General features: G+C 46.7%; 1 protein-coding gene across 2 annotated transcripts in view; it reads left to right on the forward strand.

Annotated features, from left to right (window-relative positions):
* Positions 1–786: 786 nt before the first annotated feature.
* LOC309562040 (uncharacterized protein) overlaps positions 787–18,045 on the forward strand; it is a 172,081-nt gene continuing 154,822 nt past the window's right edge. Inside the window, exon 1 of one of the 2 annotated variants that reach the window (XM_082266141.1) lies at positions 787–918. In XM_082266141.1, coding sequence (XP_082122267.1) covers positions 876–918 — 43 coding nt within the window. In that variant the 5' untranslated portion in view covers positions 787–875. The remainder of the gene's footprint in view (positions 919–18,045) is intronic. The other variant, XM_082266142.1, reaches the window with a different exon arrangement.

Below are 18,045 nucleotides of genomic sequence, written 5' to 3' on the forward strand. Positions count from 1 at the left end.
TCCCGGTCAGAGACCTCCTTTATGTGTCCCGGTCAGAGACCTCCTTTATGTGTCCCGGTCTGAGTCCTCCTTTATGTGTCCCGGTCAGAGCTCCCCTTTATGTGTCCCGGTCAGAGTCCTCCTTTATGTGTCCCGGTCAGAGACCTCCTTTATGTGTCCCGGTCTGAGTCCTCCTTTATGTGTCCCGGTCAGAGACCTCCTTTATGTGTCCCGGTCAGAGTCCTCCTTTATATGTCCCGGTAAGAATAATACGATACAATAATAAGGATAGTTTTCCGTCACGCGCATTCGCAGATAGTGCAGAGCGAGAGGCAGAGTCTGACATTAGATTCTGGTCCCTCCCCCTCTGTCTCTCATTGGATAATGAATCCGACAAACTGCGCATGGCAGTGTAATCATCACACCAGCTGATGGAGATCTCAGCCGGTGTGACGTCACGTGATGCGCATGCGCAGTTCATCAGATGCATTTTTCAACAGGAGGCATTATTCGTCAGGACACCGGCTGCATGGCACCTCCCCCCCCCACCCCCTTGCACAGCAGAACGGACGGGCGGGAGGGCGAGCCCCCAGACAGCAGCACAGCCAGAATGGGCGGGCCCTCCTTCAGTGGCAGAACTCCAGGGCCCTGTCGCAAGTGCCACCGCTGCACCCCTGGTAGTTGCGCCACTGGACTTGGCACCTCGCCTTTGAATTTAGTAACAAAAGCCTGATAGGATGTTGGCACCTTGCCTGAGAACATTGGGCAACGTTCCTTCCTGTGCCATATCCTATATCCTAGAAGACGGCTCGCTCCTTTCTTATTCACATATCGGTGTAGACTGAGCCGTGTTCCTTCATCCATTCACTGCCAGGAGGACCTCCCGGAGGATAAACATGGTGACCTTCTATTTCTGGGTCCTTGTTGTGGGTGTGATGGGTAAGTCTCCAATATTATAAGTTAAGGAGAACCTGATAGGACAGAATTATGTCCATTGCTGTCTTGTTTCTGAAGCTGCATCATCCTTGGCTGTCATTCCAGCTTCACTGTGTGAGGAGCTGCTGACTTAGACCAAGCGTGACCATCCCAGCTATGGGGACAATCGTCAGTCCTCATTGTGGGTCACTCAGTAGTGACAGCTCTGGGCCGTCTCCATGTACTCCAGTGATGGCTGCATGGAATTTCTCAGGGTGGGTTTCCTGATGGTGAAAATAGTTCACTGTGCCTGTGGAATGTTCATAGGGATGATTGTTGACTGAATTCCTCCACCTTCACCCCTCAGGGCACCCCAATTCCTGCACCTTCACCCCTCACATCACCCCAATTCCTGCACCTTCACCCCTCAGGGCACCCCAATTCCAGCACCTTCACAAATCAGATCACCCCAATTCCTGCACCTTCACACCTCAGGGCACCCCAATTCCTGCACCTTCACACCTCAGGGCACCCCAATTCCTGCACCTTCACACCTCAGGGCACCCCAATTCCTGCACCTTCACACCTCAGATCACCCCAATTCCTGCACCTTCACCCCTCAGGGCACCCCAATTCCTGCACCTTCACACCTCACATCCCCCCAATTCCGGCACCTTCACACCTCACATCACCCCAATTCCTGCACCTTTACACCTCACATCATCCCAATTCCTGCACCTTCACACCTCAGGGCACCCCAATTCCTGCACCTTCACACCTCAGATCACCCCAATTCCTGCACCTTCACACCTCAGGGCACCCCAATTCCTGCACCTTCACACCTCAGGGCACCCCAATTCCTGCACCTTCACACCTCAGGGCACCCCAATTCCTGCACCTTCACACCTCAGATCACCCCAATTCCTGCACCTTCACCCCTCAGGGCACCCCAATTCCTGCACCTTCACACCTCACATCCCCCCAATTCCTGCACCTTCACACCTCACATCACCCCAATTCCTGCACCTTTAAACCTCACATCACCCCAATCCCTGCACCTTTACACCTCACATCACCCCAATTCCTGCACCTTCACACCTCAGATCACCCCAATTCCTGCACGTTCACACCTCAGGGCACCCCAATTCCTGCACCTTCACCCCTCAGGGCACCCCAATTCCTGCACCTTCACACCTCAGATCACCCCAATTCCTGCACCTTCACACCTCAGATCACCCCAATTCCTGCACCTTCACCCCTCAGGGCACCCCAATTCCTGCACCTTCACACCTCACATCCCCCCAATTCCTGCACCTTTACACCTCACATCCCCCCAATTCCTGCACCTTTACACCTCACATCACCCCTATTCCTACACATCTCAGATCACCGCAATTTCTGCCCATTCACAGCTCAGATCACCCCAGTTCCTCTACCTTCATGTCTCAGATCACCCCAATTCTTGCACCTTCACACCTCAGATCACCCCAATTTCTGCACCTTCACATCTCAGATCACCCCAATTCCTGCACCTTCACCCCTCAGATCACCCCAATTCCTGCACCTTCACACCTCAGATCACCCCAATTTCTGCACCTTCACCTCTCAGATCACCCCAATTCCTGCACCTTCACCTCTCAGATCACTCCAATTCCTGCACCCTTACACCTCAGATTATTTAAATTCCTGCACCTTCACACCCCAGATCACCCCAATTCCTGAACATTAACACCTCAGATCACCCCAATACCTGCACCTTCACACCTCAGATCACCCCAATTCCTGCACCTTCACACCTCAGATCACCCCAATTCCTGCACCTTCACCTCTCAGATCACCCCAATTTCTGCACCTTCACACCTCAGATCACCCCAATTCCTGCACCTTCACCCCTCAGATCACCCAAATTCCTACACCTTCACCTCTCAGATCACCCCAATTCCTGCACCTTCACCTCTCAGATCACCCCAATTTCTGCACCTTCACACCTCAGATCACCCCAATTCCTGCACCTTCACCCCTCAGATCACCCAAATTCCTACACCTTCACCCCTCAGATCACCCCAATTCCTGCACCTTCACCTCTCAGATCACCCCAATTCCTGCACCTTCACCCCTCAGATCACCCAAATTCCTTCATCTTCACCTCTCAGATCACCCCAATTTCTGCACCTTCACACCTCAGATCACCCCAATTTCTGCACCTTCACCTCTCAGATCACCCCAATCCCTACACCTTCACACCTCAGATTATTTAAATTCCTGCACCTTCACGCCTCAGATCACCCCAATTCCTGCACCTTCACACCTTAGATCACCCCAATTCCTGCACCTTCACACCTCAGATCACCCCAATTCCTGCATCCTCACTCCTTAGATTAGCCCAATTCCTGCACCTTTGCCCCTCAGATCACCCCAATTTCTGCACCTTCACCTCTCAGATCACCCCAATTTCTGCACCTTCACCTCTCAGATCACTCCAATTCCTGCACCCTTACACCTCAGATTATTTAAATTCCTGCACCTTCACACCCCAGATCACCCCAATTCCTGAACATTAACACCTCAGATCACCCCAATTCCTGCACCTTCACACCTCAGATCACCCCAATTCCTGCACCTTCACCTCTCAGATCACCCCAATTTCTGCACCTTCACACCTCAGATTACCCCAATTCCTGCACCTTCACACCTCAGATCACCCCAATTCCTGCACCTTCATACCTTAGATCACCCCAATTCCTGCACCTTCACCCCTCAGATCACCCCAATTCCTGCACCTTCACCTCTCAGATCACCCCAATTTCTGCACCTTCACACCTCAGATCACCCCAATTCCTGCACCTTCACCCCTCAGATCACCCAAATTCCTACACCTTCACCCCTCAGATCACCCCAATTCCTGCACCTTCACCTCTCAGATCACCCCAATTCCTGCACTATCACACCTCAGATTATTTAAATTCCTGCACCTTCACGCCTCAGATCACCCCAATTCCTGCACCTTCACACCTTAGATCACCCCAATTCCTGCACCTTCACACCTCAGATCATCCCAATTCCTGCATCCTCACTCCTTAGATTAGCCCAATTCCTGCACCTTTGCCCCTCAGATCACCCCAATTCCTTCATCTTCACCTCTCAGATCACCCCAATTTCTGCACCTTCACACCTCAGATCACCCCAATTTCTGCACCTTCACCTCTCAGATCACCCCAATTTCTGCACCTTCACCTCTCAGATCACTCCAATTCCTGCACCCTTACACCTCAGATTATTTAAATTCCTGCACCTTCACACCCCAGATCACCCCAATTCCTGAACATTAACACCTCAGATCACCCCAATTCCTGCACCTTCACCTCTCAGATCACCCCAATTTCTGCACCTTCACACCTCAGATCACCCCAATTTCTGCACCTTCACACCTCAGATCACCCCAATTTCTGCACCTTCACCTCTCAGATCACCCCAATTCCTGCACCTTCACCTCTCAGATCACTCAAATTCCTGCACCCTTACACCTCAGATTATTTAAATTCCTGCACCTTCACACCCCAGATCACCCCAATTCCTGAACATTAACACCTCAGATCACCCCAATACCTGCACCTTCACACCTCAGATCACCCCAATTCCTGCACCTTCACACCTCAGATCACCCCAATTCCTGCACCTTCACCTCTCAGATCACCCCAATTTCTGCACCTTCACACCTCAGATCACCCCAATTCCCGCACCTTCACCCCTCAGATCACCCAAATTCCTACACCTTCACCTCTCAGATCACCCCAATTTCTGCACCTTCACACCTCAGATCACCCCAATTCCTGCACCTTCACCCCTCAGATCACCCAAATTCCTACACCTTCACCTCTCAGATCACCCCAATTCCTGCACCTTCACCTCTCAGATCACCCCAATTTCTGCACCTTCACACCTCAGATCACCCCAATTCCTGCACCTTCACCCCTCAGATCACCCAAATTCCTACACCTTCACCCCTCAGATCACCCCAATTCCTGCACCTTCACCTCTCAGATCACCCCAATTCCTGCACCTTCACCCCTCAGATCACCCAAATTCCTACACCTTCACCCCTCAGATCACCCCAATTCCTGCACCTTCACCTCTCAGATCACCCCAATTCCTGCACCTTCACCCCTCAGATCACCCAAATTCCTTCATCTTCACCTCTCAGATCACCCCAATTTCTGCACCTTCACACCTCAGATCACCCCAATTTCTGCACCTTCACCTCTCAGATCACCCCAATTTCTGCACCTTCACCTCTCAGATCACTCCAATTCCTGCACCCTTACACCTCAGATTATTTAAATTCCTGCACCTTCACACCCCAGATCACCCCAATTCCTGAACATTAACACCTCAGATCACCCCAATTCCTGCACCTTCACACCTCAGATCACCCCAATTCCTGCACCTTCACCTCTCAGATCACCCCAATTTCTGCACCTTCACACCTCAGATCACCCCAATTTCTGCACCTTCACCTCTCAGATCACCCCAATTTCTGCACCTTCACCTCTCAGATCACTCCAATTCCTGCACCCTTACACCTCAGATTATTTAAATTCCTGCACCTTCACACCCCAGATCACCCCAATTCCTGAACATTAACACCTCAGATCACCCCAATTCCTGCACCTTCACACCTCAGATCACCCCAATTCCTGCACCTTCACCTCTCAGATCACCCCAATTTCTGCACCTTCACACCTCAGATCACCCCAATTCCTGCACCTTCACACCTCAGATCACCCCAATTCCTGCACCTTCATACCTTAGATCACCCCAATTCCTGCACCTTCACCCCTCAGATCACCCCAATTCCTGCACCTTCACACCTCAGATCACCCCAATTCCTGCACCTTCACCCCTCAGATCACCCAAATTCCTACACCTTCACCTCTCAGATCACCCCAATTCCTGCACCTTCACCTCTCAGATCACCCCAATTTCTGCACCTTCACACCTCAGATCACCCCAATTCCTGCACCTTCACCCCTCAGATCACCCAAATTCCTACACCTTCACCCCTCAGATCACCCCAATTCCTGCACCTTCACCTCTCAGATCACCCCAATTCCTGCACCTTCACCCCTCAGATCACCCAAATTCCTACACCTTCACCTCTCAGATCACCCCAATTCCTGCACCTTCACCTCTCAGATCACCCCAATTTCTGCACCTTCACACCTCAGATCACCCCAATTCCTGCACCTTCACCCCTCAGATCACCCAAATTCCTACACCTTCACCCCTCAGATCACCCCAATTCCTGCACCTTCACCTCTCAGATCACCCCAATTCCTGCACCTTCACCCCTCAGATCACCCAAATTCCTACACCTTCACCTCTCAGATTACCCCAATTCCTGCACTATCACACCTCAGATTATTTAAATTCCTGCACCTTCACGCCTCAGATCACCCCAATTCCTGCACCTTCACACCTTAGATCACCCCAATTCCTGCACCTTCACACCTTGCATCACCTCAATTCCTGCACCTTCACACCTCAGATCACCCCAATTCCTGCATCCTCACTCCTTAGATTAGCCCAATTCCTGCACCTTTGCCCCTCAGATCACCCCAATTCCTTCATCTTCACCTCTCAGATCACCCCAATTTCTGCACCTTCACACCTCAGATCACCCCAATTTCTGCACCTTCACCTCTCAGATCACCCCAATTTCTGCACCTTCACCTCTCAGATCACTCCAATTCCTGCACCCTTACACCTCAGATTATTTAAATTCCTGCACCTTCACACCCCAGATCACCCCAATTCCTGAACATTAACACCTCAGATCACCCCAATTCCTGCATCTTCACACCTCAGATCACCCCAATTCCTGCACCTTCACACCTCAGATCACCCCAATTCCTGCACCTTCACCTCTCAGATCACCCCAATTTCTGCACCTTCACACCTCAGATCACCCCAATTTCTGCACCTTCACACCTCAGATCACCCCAATTTCTGCACCTTCACCTCTCAGATCACCCCAATTCCTGCACCTTCACCTCTCAGATCACTCAAATTCCTGCACCCTTACACCTCAGATTATTTAAATTCCTGCACCTTCACACCCCAGATCACCCTAATTCCTGAACATTAACACCTCAGATCACCCCAATTCCTGCACCTTCACACCTCAGATCACCCCAATTCCTGCACCTTCACACCTTAGATCACCCCAATTCCTGCACCTTCACACCTTGCATCACCTCAATTCTTGCACCTTCACTCCTTAAATTAGCCCAATTCCTGCACCTTTGCCCCTCACATCACCCCAATTCCTGCACCTTCATCCCTCAGATCACAGCTATCTCAGATCACCCCAAGTACTCCTGTACCTTCACACCTCAGATCATCCCAATTCCTACACACCATAGATCACCCAAATTCCTGCACCTTCACACCTCACATCACCCCAATTCCAGCACCTTCACACCTCACATCACCCCAATTCCTGCACCTTAACACCTCAGATCAGCCCAAATTCCTGCACCTTCACCCCTCAGATTATTTAAATTCCTGCACCTTTACACCTCAGATCACCCCAATTCCTGCACCTTCATGCCCCAGATCACCCCAATTCCTGAACATTCACACCTCAGATCACCCCAAACTTGCACCGTCACACTTTACATTACCTCAATTTCTGCATCCTCACCTCTTAGATTACCCCAATTCCTGCACCTTGGCCCCTCAGATCACCCCAATTCCTTCATCTTCACACCTCACATCATCCCAATTCCTGCACCTTCATTACTCAGATCACCCCTGTCTCAGATCACCCCAATTCCTGCACCTTCACACCTCACATTACTCAAATTCCTGCACCTTCACCCCTCAGATCACCACAATTCCTGCACCTTCACACCTCACATCACCCCAATTCCTGCACCTTCAGGGTCTACACCTGTGTGAGAAATAACTTGGTAATATGACCATTTGGTGAAAAAAAAATAAAAATCTTAATTTTGTAAAGAATTGTGGAAAAAAACTACAACTTCAAAAAACTCCCCAATGCCTCTTAGTAAATACCTTGGAATGTCTACTTTCCAAAAAGGGGTCATTTGGGGGGTATTTTTACTTTCCTGGCTTGTTAGGGTCTCAAGCAATGAGATTGGCCGTCAGTACATCAGGTGTGATCAATTTTCAATGATTGGCACCAAAGCTTGTAGACTCTATAACCTTCACAAAGACCAAAAAATGTATACTTATTTGGGTTATTTTTACTAAAGATATGTAGCATTATAAATTTTAACCAAAATTTATGAAGAAAAATTAAAAAATTTGCACATTTTTAAACCAAAACGAAGAAAGATGCATTTTTTTTACAACATTTTCGGTCTTTTTTCATTTATAGCGCAAAAAAAACAAAAAACCCCAATTATGATTAAATACCACCAATAGGAAGCTCTGTTTGTGTAAAAAAAAAGGACAGAAATTCCATGTGGGTACAGTGTTACAGGACTGAGTAATTCAAAAGATGATGCACATAAACTCCTCTGATTTGAGAAAATATCCCCCTAGAAGCCAAATGCATGAGCAGCGCTAGAATAATATATCCCCTAAGGAATATATACAGGGGAGTCCACAGTCCATGAGATCCCAAGGAACAGAGTCCCAAGGATAGGATGGCCTTCCACCACGAAGTAATAAACTTGTATACCTTCACCACACCACGTGACCCCCCCACCTTAGGCAACGCTCACTCACCAGATAACTGTATATGCTGTGCCTTGAAACATAAATCCAACCAGATATCCCCCGAAATACGAGAAAAAGTCTGAGACTATCCCACGCACTGGAAAATTGTGTAGGTGTGTTAGAGATGTATAGTAGAGATGTGATAACCAATGGGATGGAGTGTGCTGCCACCTCTGTATTTCCAAATGGAAATATTAGAATGAATAAAAAAAGGAGGGGTGTGAGGTTGGCGCTTCTCTGGTATGTGTTCAATCAAATACTAAACCGAAATTAAATTAGGATGCGATAAACAATAAATACTAATAAATAAATAAATAATCATACAATGATAAGAAAGTGCGAGCCACTAGAGGGAGTGGCGTGCACAAAAAAATATGCGAGATGCAAAATGTGTGATAAAATGAATAGGTGATCTTGTAAAGTGCCGATGTGCAAATAAATGAAAATCCTCTATGTTCAATTATACCACGGGCATAATAAAAGTGCTTATATTGATGAAGAATAAGTGAAAACAATATAATAAATACACTTAACCACTTAAGCCCCGGAGGATTTGGCTGCTCAAAGACCAGGCCCTATTTAGCGATTCGGCACTGCGTGACTGTAACGGACAATTGCGCGGTCGTGCGACGCTGTACCCAAATGAAATTTGACGTTTTTTTTTCCCCACAGAGCTTTCTTTTGGTGGTATTTGATCACCTGTGCGATTTTTACTTTTTGCGCTGTAAACAAAAAAAAGCAACAATTTTGAAAAAATAACAATTTTTTTTAACATTTTTTCATATAAAAATTCTCCAAAAAAAAAGTAAAAATCAAACTTTTTCAACAATTTAGGCCAATTTGTTTTCTGCTACATATTTTTGGTAAAAAAAAACCCCGCAATAAGCGTATTTTGATTGGTTTGCGCAAAATTTACTGCGTTTACTAACTAAGGGAAAGATTTTTGTCATTTTTATTGTTCTTTTTTTTACTAGTAATGGTGGCGATCTGCAATTTTTTTTTGCGGGACTGCGACATTGTGGAGGACAGATTGGACCCTTGACTGACATTTTTGACACTTTTGGGGGGACCAGTGACATTACTACAGTAATCAGTGCTATACATATGCACTGTTACTGTAAAAATGACACTGGCAGGGAAGGGGTTAACTTTATTGGTGATCAAGGGGTTAAGTGTGTCCCTAAGGGCTTGATTCTAAGTGTCAGGGGGCGTGGCTTGTTAGATCAACACAGAGACATACGATTCTACATAGCAGGATCACATAGCCTCTGTCATGATTTAAGGGGGAATAACAGACGGTTGTATTTACATCAGCTGTCTGCCTTTCTCCCTCTCCAGTGGGAGATTGTGAGTGGCCGGCGGACATCTGTTAGATATAACCTTTTTGGGGCTAAACAAAGTATAGGCAGACAGTCTGTTGATTCACTGAACGCTGCTTTTTCTTTCAGAACAGGAACTATACTTTTTATTACTCTTTTGAGGCATAGACAAAACATGAACTCACAAATGTAACACTGCCATCTAGTGGTCATACAATGTAATAGGCACACAGCAATGACATACAGTGGTTGTTGCTGATTAAATACAAACCTTGTATGCTAACACCCCCACTCAACAACTACTATCTATGTCAATCCCATTTCTGATCTAAGATCCACAAATCTGGTTCTAGCTAGTGTTTTTGTCAAAGCATCAGCAATCATTTTTTCCGACTCACAATACACAAGTACAATCACTTTCTGATCAACTAAGTCATGAATGTAATGATGTCTGACATCGATGTGCTTGGTTCTTCCAGTAATTTTCTCACTTGTTGCAAGCTTAATGCAAGCCTGATTATCCTCAAATAAGACGGTAGGTTCTGATGTTGCTTCTCCGAGATCCTTGAGTAATTGCTGTAACCACACAACTTCTTGACTGGCATAAGCTGCAGATATGCATTCAGCTTCTGTAGAGGACAATGCCACTGACATCTGTTTCTTGCTGGACCATGATATAGGACTGTCTCCCAATTTTAATAAGTAACCACTTGTGGATTTGCGTGTGCTGTGATCACCTGCCCAATCGGAGTCCACATATCCCACAAGGTTTAAACCACCACTTGCTGATAGTTTCAAATTTAAATCTTTTGTCTGTTTCAGATATCTCATAACTCTTTTGATCGCATTCCAGTCTCTTTGACGTGGTTTATCAACTCGCCTGCAAAGAAGAGACATGCTGGCTGCAATGTCTGGACGTGTAGTGGTTGCAATGTAGAGAAGTGCCCCCACTGCTTGTCTGTATTGTTCATTGGATGTGAGAAGATCATCTTCTCCTTCTAACTTTAGATAGACTGTATCCATAGGTGTGCTTGCTCCTTTCGCCTCTGTCATATTGAATTACTGAAGAATAGATTCAATTTTTGCACTCTGATTCAACAGGAAACTTCCATCTTTCTCACGCTGGATGTCAATTCCAAGATAATATGTCACTTCACCTAGATCTTTAGTTTCAAAGTGCTTGTTGAGTACTCCTGTTAACTTTGCAATTTCATTGTCGTTTTTGTGAGCAATGATCAGGTCATCTACATTAATTAGCAGATACATCCACTCAGTGTCTACTTGTTTAGCATATAGGCACGGATCAGCTTTGCTTCTTGTAAATCCTTCATTTAGTAGAACTTGATTAATCTTCAGGTTCCATGCTCGAGCTGATTGTTTAAGGCCATAAAGAGATTTATTCAACTTGCAGACAAGATGCTCTTGTCCCTTTTTCAAATATCCTTCTGACTGTGACATGTAAATTTCTTCTTCAATATCACCATTAAGAAAAGCTGTCTTAATATCGTGATGTTTCACAATCATTGTACGCATGGCAGCCACTGTCATTAGTGTTCTGAATGTACTTTGTTTAGCAACTGGAGCAAAAGTAGCATCATAGTTGTTATACCTGAAGGGTTTCACATGTACTGTCACTTTAAGGCTGGCTCCACCCAGGAGTGATGACAAGGGTCAAGGGGCAGAGTGGCCATCTTTAGACACATGTAGAGATGTATTGATATGCAGAGCTGTCCTGTAATGCTGTACAGTGAGTCCTGAATAAACAACCATTGTTCCAGACCAGAGTCCTGTGTCTCTCACAACACGGAGAATATAACAGTGGCGACGAGGATGGGATTTACAAGGTTACTATCCGTGTGAGAAAGGAAAGGAAGAAAAAAAACTCTGGATTGTCAGGAATACAAAACCCACAGAGCCCAGCAGGAAAATGTCATTGATCGGGACATTAAGTGAATTTGATGGCGAACAGACAACGTGGATTTCTTGGATTGAAAGATTAGAACAATATTTCTGTGCAAATGCCATCCCAGGCGACAGGCAAGTAGCAGTTTTTCTGACACTGGTTGGTGCTAGGACATATGACACTCTTAGGGATCTCCTTTTCCCTGAAAAACCAGCAACTAAGACTTTGGCAGAGCTCCTGACACTGTTAGGGAATCACTTCCAGCCTAAACCACTAGAGATTGCAGAAAGATTCCGGTTCTATCAGCGGCAGCAGCAGCCGGGTGAAGATATTAAGGCTTATGTGCTCGCCCTTCGCAGACTAGCCTCAACCTGTTCTTTTGGGGAGTATTTACCAACTGCACTGAGGGATAAGTTTGTCATGGGACTGAATAGTGAGTCTAGCCAAAAGAGACTGTTAACAGAGAAAGACCTTACCCTTACAAAGGCAATTGAGATAGCTTCAGTGATGGAAATGGCTGTGAAAGATACAGAAGCTTTGAACCCCCAGAGCAGAAGGGGAGAGGTTAAAGAGGAAGTTTTCAGAACAGCAGTCAAGCAAACTGCAGCTAACTGTAAATATAGACCCTCACCAACCAGGACGTCAGCTTGCTACCGTTGTGGGAATACAGACCATGATCACAAAGTCTGCCGGTTTAAGGATCAGCTCTGTCATAATTGTGGTAAGGCAGGCCATCTGAAACGAGTCTGCCGTAGTAAGAAGGTACGAAATAAACAACCTCTGAACCCCAGGACAAAGGCATATATGGTGGGAAGATATACATCGTCATCTGAATCAGAGGATGAGGAAGTGCTCCACAGATTGGACATACATCATATGCATTCAGCACCCTCAGCAATGACTGTAGAGGTAACCGTGGAAGGAAAGAAACTCAAGATGGATGTAGACACAGGAGCAGCAGTTTCAGTTATCACCCAGAAACAATGGAGAAAACTTCTGATCCGAACAACTGTCCGTCCAACACCAATCAAACTGCAGACATATTCAAAGCAGATACTCCACCCACTGGGGTACGTGAAAGTACAGGTATCCTACAAGGGTCAGACAAAGAGAATGCCATTATATATCCTAGAACATGGGGGACCCCCTCTTTTTGGGAGAGACTGGATTGCTCACTTTGGCATGCCAGACATCGCCATTAACCCCTGCAACAGCGTGACCATCCCATCAGGGGATGAAGAGGGATGGGTGAAGTCCCTGAAACAGCGATTCCCGCAAGTCTTTGATAACCATTTGGGAAAAATAAAGCATGACTGTGTGAGACTCAGGCTGAAACCCAATGCCCAGCCTAGGTTCTTCAAAGCTCGGACGGTACCTTTCGCACTCCGAGCAGGTGTGGAAGCTGAACTAAGCCGGCTGGAGGAACAAGGTGTCATCTCAAAGGTAGAGCACAGCGAGTGGGCATCACCAGTTGTACCAGTAAAGAAAGCGAATGGGGACTTACGCATTTGTGGCGATTTCCGCATGGCACTAAATTCTCAACTGGAGATAGACCAGTATCCCCTACCCAGAGTAGATGACATTTTTGCCTCTCTTGCAGGAGGTCAAAAGTTCACCAAGCTTGATCTCAGGCAAGCTTATTTACAGTTTGAGGTCCACCCTTCGTCCCGCAAGTTTCTAACAATCAACACTCACAAGGGACTGTATGAATACAATCGGATGGTGTTTGGGGTAGCCTCCGCCCCAGCCATTTGGCAACGCAAAATGGATGAGATTTTGGCGGACATTCCTTTCACACAGTGCCTGTTAGATGACATGCTCATCACGGGCCTGACGGACCAGGAACACAAGCATAACGTGGAGCTTGTGTTGGCGAGACTGCAAGAACAGGGTCTAAAAGTGAACTTGGCGAAATGCCAATTCATGGTACCTAAATTGGAGTTTTGTGGCCACCTTGTGGATGCAGAGGGTATACACACCACGGAAGCCAAAGTTGATGCTTTAGTAAAAGCTCCAGCCCCGACCAACGTCCAGCAGCTGCGATCATACCTGGGCTTGCTGAACTATTACCACAAATTCCTGCCGGATCTAGCACACACTTTGTTTCCATTAAACAAGCTTTTGGAGACACACTCCAGATGGAACTGGTCGGCTGCATGCCAACGTGCTTTTGAAGTTTCTAAGCGAAAGCTGTTGGCGTCACGCATGCTCGTGCACTATGACCTCCAAAGGCCTCTCACCTTGGCTTGTGATGCCTCACCCTATGGTCTAGGGGCTGTACTATCTCACGTTTTACCAGATGGGTCAGAGAAACCTGTGGCATTCGCCTCCAGGTCCTTGACAAAAGCAGAAAGCAATTACTCTCACATTGACAAAGAGGCTCTGGCGCTCATATGGGCAATTAAGAAGTTTCATCTTTACCTGTATGGTAGGGAATTCACCATACTGACTGATCATAAACCACTCCTTCAGATCTTTAGCCCTGACAAAGGCATCTCCCAGACGACTGCAGCCCGTCTTCAACGCTATGCCCTATTCTTGGGAGCATATAGCTACAAAATCCAGTATCGCAGCCATGATGCCAACGCTAATGCAGACGCCATGTCCCGTCTGACAAGGACATTAACAGACTCTTCTCCACCTGTCAAGAGTTGTCGTTACACCAGCCTGTCCTTTCTGTCTTCCGGGGAAGTAGCAGCCCATACAGCCAAGGATACCTTCCTTAAGACAATACTCTCCTGGGTACGGTACGGTTGGCCTGCAACTGTCACACAGGATTATGAGCCTTACTTCCGTAGGCGTCTGGAATTAACTGTGTCTGGCAACTGTGTTTTATGGGGAGACCGAGTGATCGTTCCACAGACCCTCCGGAGACACATTCTGGAATTGCTACATACTGGTCATCCCGGGGGCACGCGTATGAAACAAAAGGCCCGAGGCTATGTGTGGTGGCCGAACCTCGACTCCGATATCACGACATATGTGAATGCGTGTGCTGGATGTGCACAAACTGCGAGAGACCCTCCTCGAGGGTGCGTCCAGCCCTGGACTTGGCCCACGGTTCCCTGGTTTCGCCTACACTTGGACTTTGCAGGCCCGATCAGAGGACACACCTTTTTGATCATTATTGATGCCCATTCAAAGTGGCCTGAGGTCGTTCCTGTTACTCAGCCAACGACTAAGGCGACGATTTCCATACTGTTACATCTCGCTGCTACGTTTGGATACCCCAGAGAAATTGCCACAGACAACGGTGCACAATTCACAAGCCAGGAGTTTCAGGGTTTCCTGACTGCCCACAACATCAAACACAAGTTGACCGCACCTTACCACCCGGCTACAAATGGTCAAGCAGAAAGGTTTGTACAGACCTTCAAACGCTATTTCAAAGCTACTGTGGCTACAAGTAAACAACAGTCCCTGTCACCCCAGCAGCTGGACTCCTTCCTTTCTGCTTACAGAACCACACCACATGCAACCACTGGGAAAACTCCAGCTGAACTTCTTTTGGGTCGGCAGCCATGGACTGTTTTGGATATGCTCCGCCCTCAAACGGTCCAGGAACATGTACGGCAGTCCCAAGACAAGAGGGTCGAACACGACGAGATTCCCCGGTTTACAGCCCAGCAAAAGGTATGGGCCCGATCTTATGGCGCTTCCAACACTCGTTGGCTTCCTGCTATCGTCGCAGAGACTTTGGGACCCAAAATGTATAGGGTCTGCCTGGAAGATGGTTCCATTTGCAGAAGGCATGCGGACCAATTGCGTCCTCGTTCTCAGCTGCCCGAATCCCTGACATCGGCTGCACCTCCAGTGTCTCAAGGATCTGCTCCTAACGGATCAGGAGGCATTGAGACTGATGCTTGGGGAGACTCTGAACTTTTGAACTCAGCTCCAACAGAGCCCTCCAGCCCTGGTCCAGAGGTCTGCTCACCCTCTGAGCTAGGGAATCCCCTCTTGGCCCCGCCGGTGTCCATTCCGGCCAGCCCTGCTTCCTCCAGCCCCGAGTCGCTGGGTGCCCGTCCTCAACGACACTGTCGCCCTCCTGACCGGTTTCAAATGCAAGACCGGTTACGAGACTTTCGACGGGCCAGCCGAAAGTGATCCGCTGCCATTTTCTCCCGGAGCTTCCCTGGAAGTTGTTCTCACATCCGGACATGGAAGAAACCATGTAAATCTCCTGAGTTGGAGGACTGTATTGGACAATTATGAGTTACTGTTTTATGCCTGTTCTCGTTTTGTTGTTTTTTTTTAGGTATGGATGGAAGGTGTTATACCTGAAGGGTTTCACATGTACTGTCACTTTAAGGCTGGCTCCACCCAGGAGTGATGACAAGGGTCAAGGGGCAGAGTGGCCATCTTTAGACACATGTAGAGATGTATTGATATGCAGAGCTGTCCTGTAATGCTGTACAGTGAGTCCTGAATAAACAACCATTGTTCCAGACCAGAGTCCTGTGTCTCTCACAACACGGAGAATATAACAATAGTCCTCACCGAAATTCTGTGAGTAACCTTTAGCAACCAGCCTTGCCTTGTACCGACAAACTTTCCCTTCAGAGTTACATTTGGTTTTAAAAACCCATTTGCATCCTATGGCATGTTTACCTTGAGGTAGCTCTGAAAGTGTCCATGTCTGGAGATCTTTGAGTGATGTCATTTCTTCATCAGCGGCTTTATACCATACTTGTTTCTCATGCATTGGCAGTTTCTGCATCTCTTTCCATGAACCTGGTTCAGTTTGAACAGGTCTGCGAGCTATGTAAGATAAACGTTCAGCTTGAACACCTTTATTGATTCTGGTTGATTTTCTGACTGAAGGTATTTCTGGTTCAGTTTCAGTTTTTGATTCTTCTGCAGTTATTTCTATTTCTGTATCACTTTCCTTATTTTCTTGAGTGACTGATGTTGATTCTTTCTCAGTTTGAAAAGTTTGAGTCTGTTGTTCAAACTTTGAGCACACAGAACTTTCATCAATAATCACACTTCTGCTGACTGTTACTTTGTTCGTGTCTTGATGTAAAATCCTGTATCCTTGTTGAGATTCACTGTACCCCACAAGCACACCTTCTTTTGCACATGCATCCCATTTTGTACGTTTTTCTTTTGGAATGTGTACATAGGCTTTACTTCCAAAAATTCTGATGTGTCTTAAATCTGGTTTCCTTTTGTTCCACAGTTCATATGGAGTTTTTGTTGTTGCTTTTCCCGGCAAACGATTTTGAAGATAACATGCAGTTGTGATAGCTTCTCCCCAGTATGTAGTTGGCATATCAGCATCAAATAGCATGCTCCTCCCACTTTCACACAGTGTGCGGTTCATTCTCTCTGCAACTCCATTTTGCTCTGGGTTATATGGAACTGTTGTCTGGAACATAATTCCATGCTTCCTGAGAATGGCTTGTGTTTTACCACTTGTATATTCTGAGCCATTATCTGTTCGTAGTACTCTGGGCATTCCGCCAAAAATATTATTTACTTGAGCGAGATACTCTTCTAATTTCTCTGGCACTTCATCTTTATTGTGAAGTAGAAATACTGTGGTATACCTGGAGTAATCATCAATGAAGGTCAGGAAGTATTTTTCTTTCCTGGAGTCATAGTTTTCATTGGACCACAAAGATCTGAATGTATTAAGTCCAGAAGTTTTTGGGATTTGCTGTTGGTCTGCTTGGGAAAAGGTGTCCTTGCCATTTTTCCTTTAATACAGCTGGTACAAATCATTATGTGATCACATGGATTAATCTGAATACCACTTGCATAGTTATTCTCAACTATTTTCTTTATTGTATCAGAATTTCTGTGCCCCAATCGTCTGTGCCAAGTGTGGATGCAGTTTGAATGTTTATCCTCTTTGGCTATTTTAACCATTTCACTGCAGTTCAGCTGATACAGTTCATCTATGATTTTAGCCTTTGCAAGCAAGCAATCCCCTTTTGTTATGATACAACTGTCACCCTGAAATGTGACTACATTGCCTTGGTTAGTGAGTTTCTTTACTGACAAAAGGTTGCTTTCAAGATCTGGCACATACAGAACATTCCTCATATGGATCTTTTTAGTGATATCTGGAGAGATAGGACAGTATAGAAAGCCATCTCCTATTCCCACTGATTTCATAAATTGTCCATTAGCTGTAGTTATCCCTTCTGTTTTGCTTTCATCAAGCTGAGTGAAGAAACT

The sequence above is a fragment of the Pelophylax lessonae genome (assembly GCF_965119305.1).
Source record: "Pelophylax lessonae genome assembly, chromosome: 1".
Taxonomy (NCBI): Eukaryota; Metazoa; Chordata; class Amphibia; order Anura; family Ranidae; genus Pelophylax; species Pelophylax lessonae.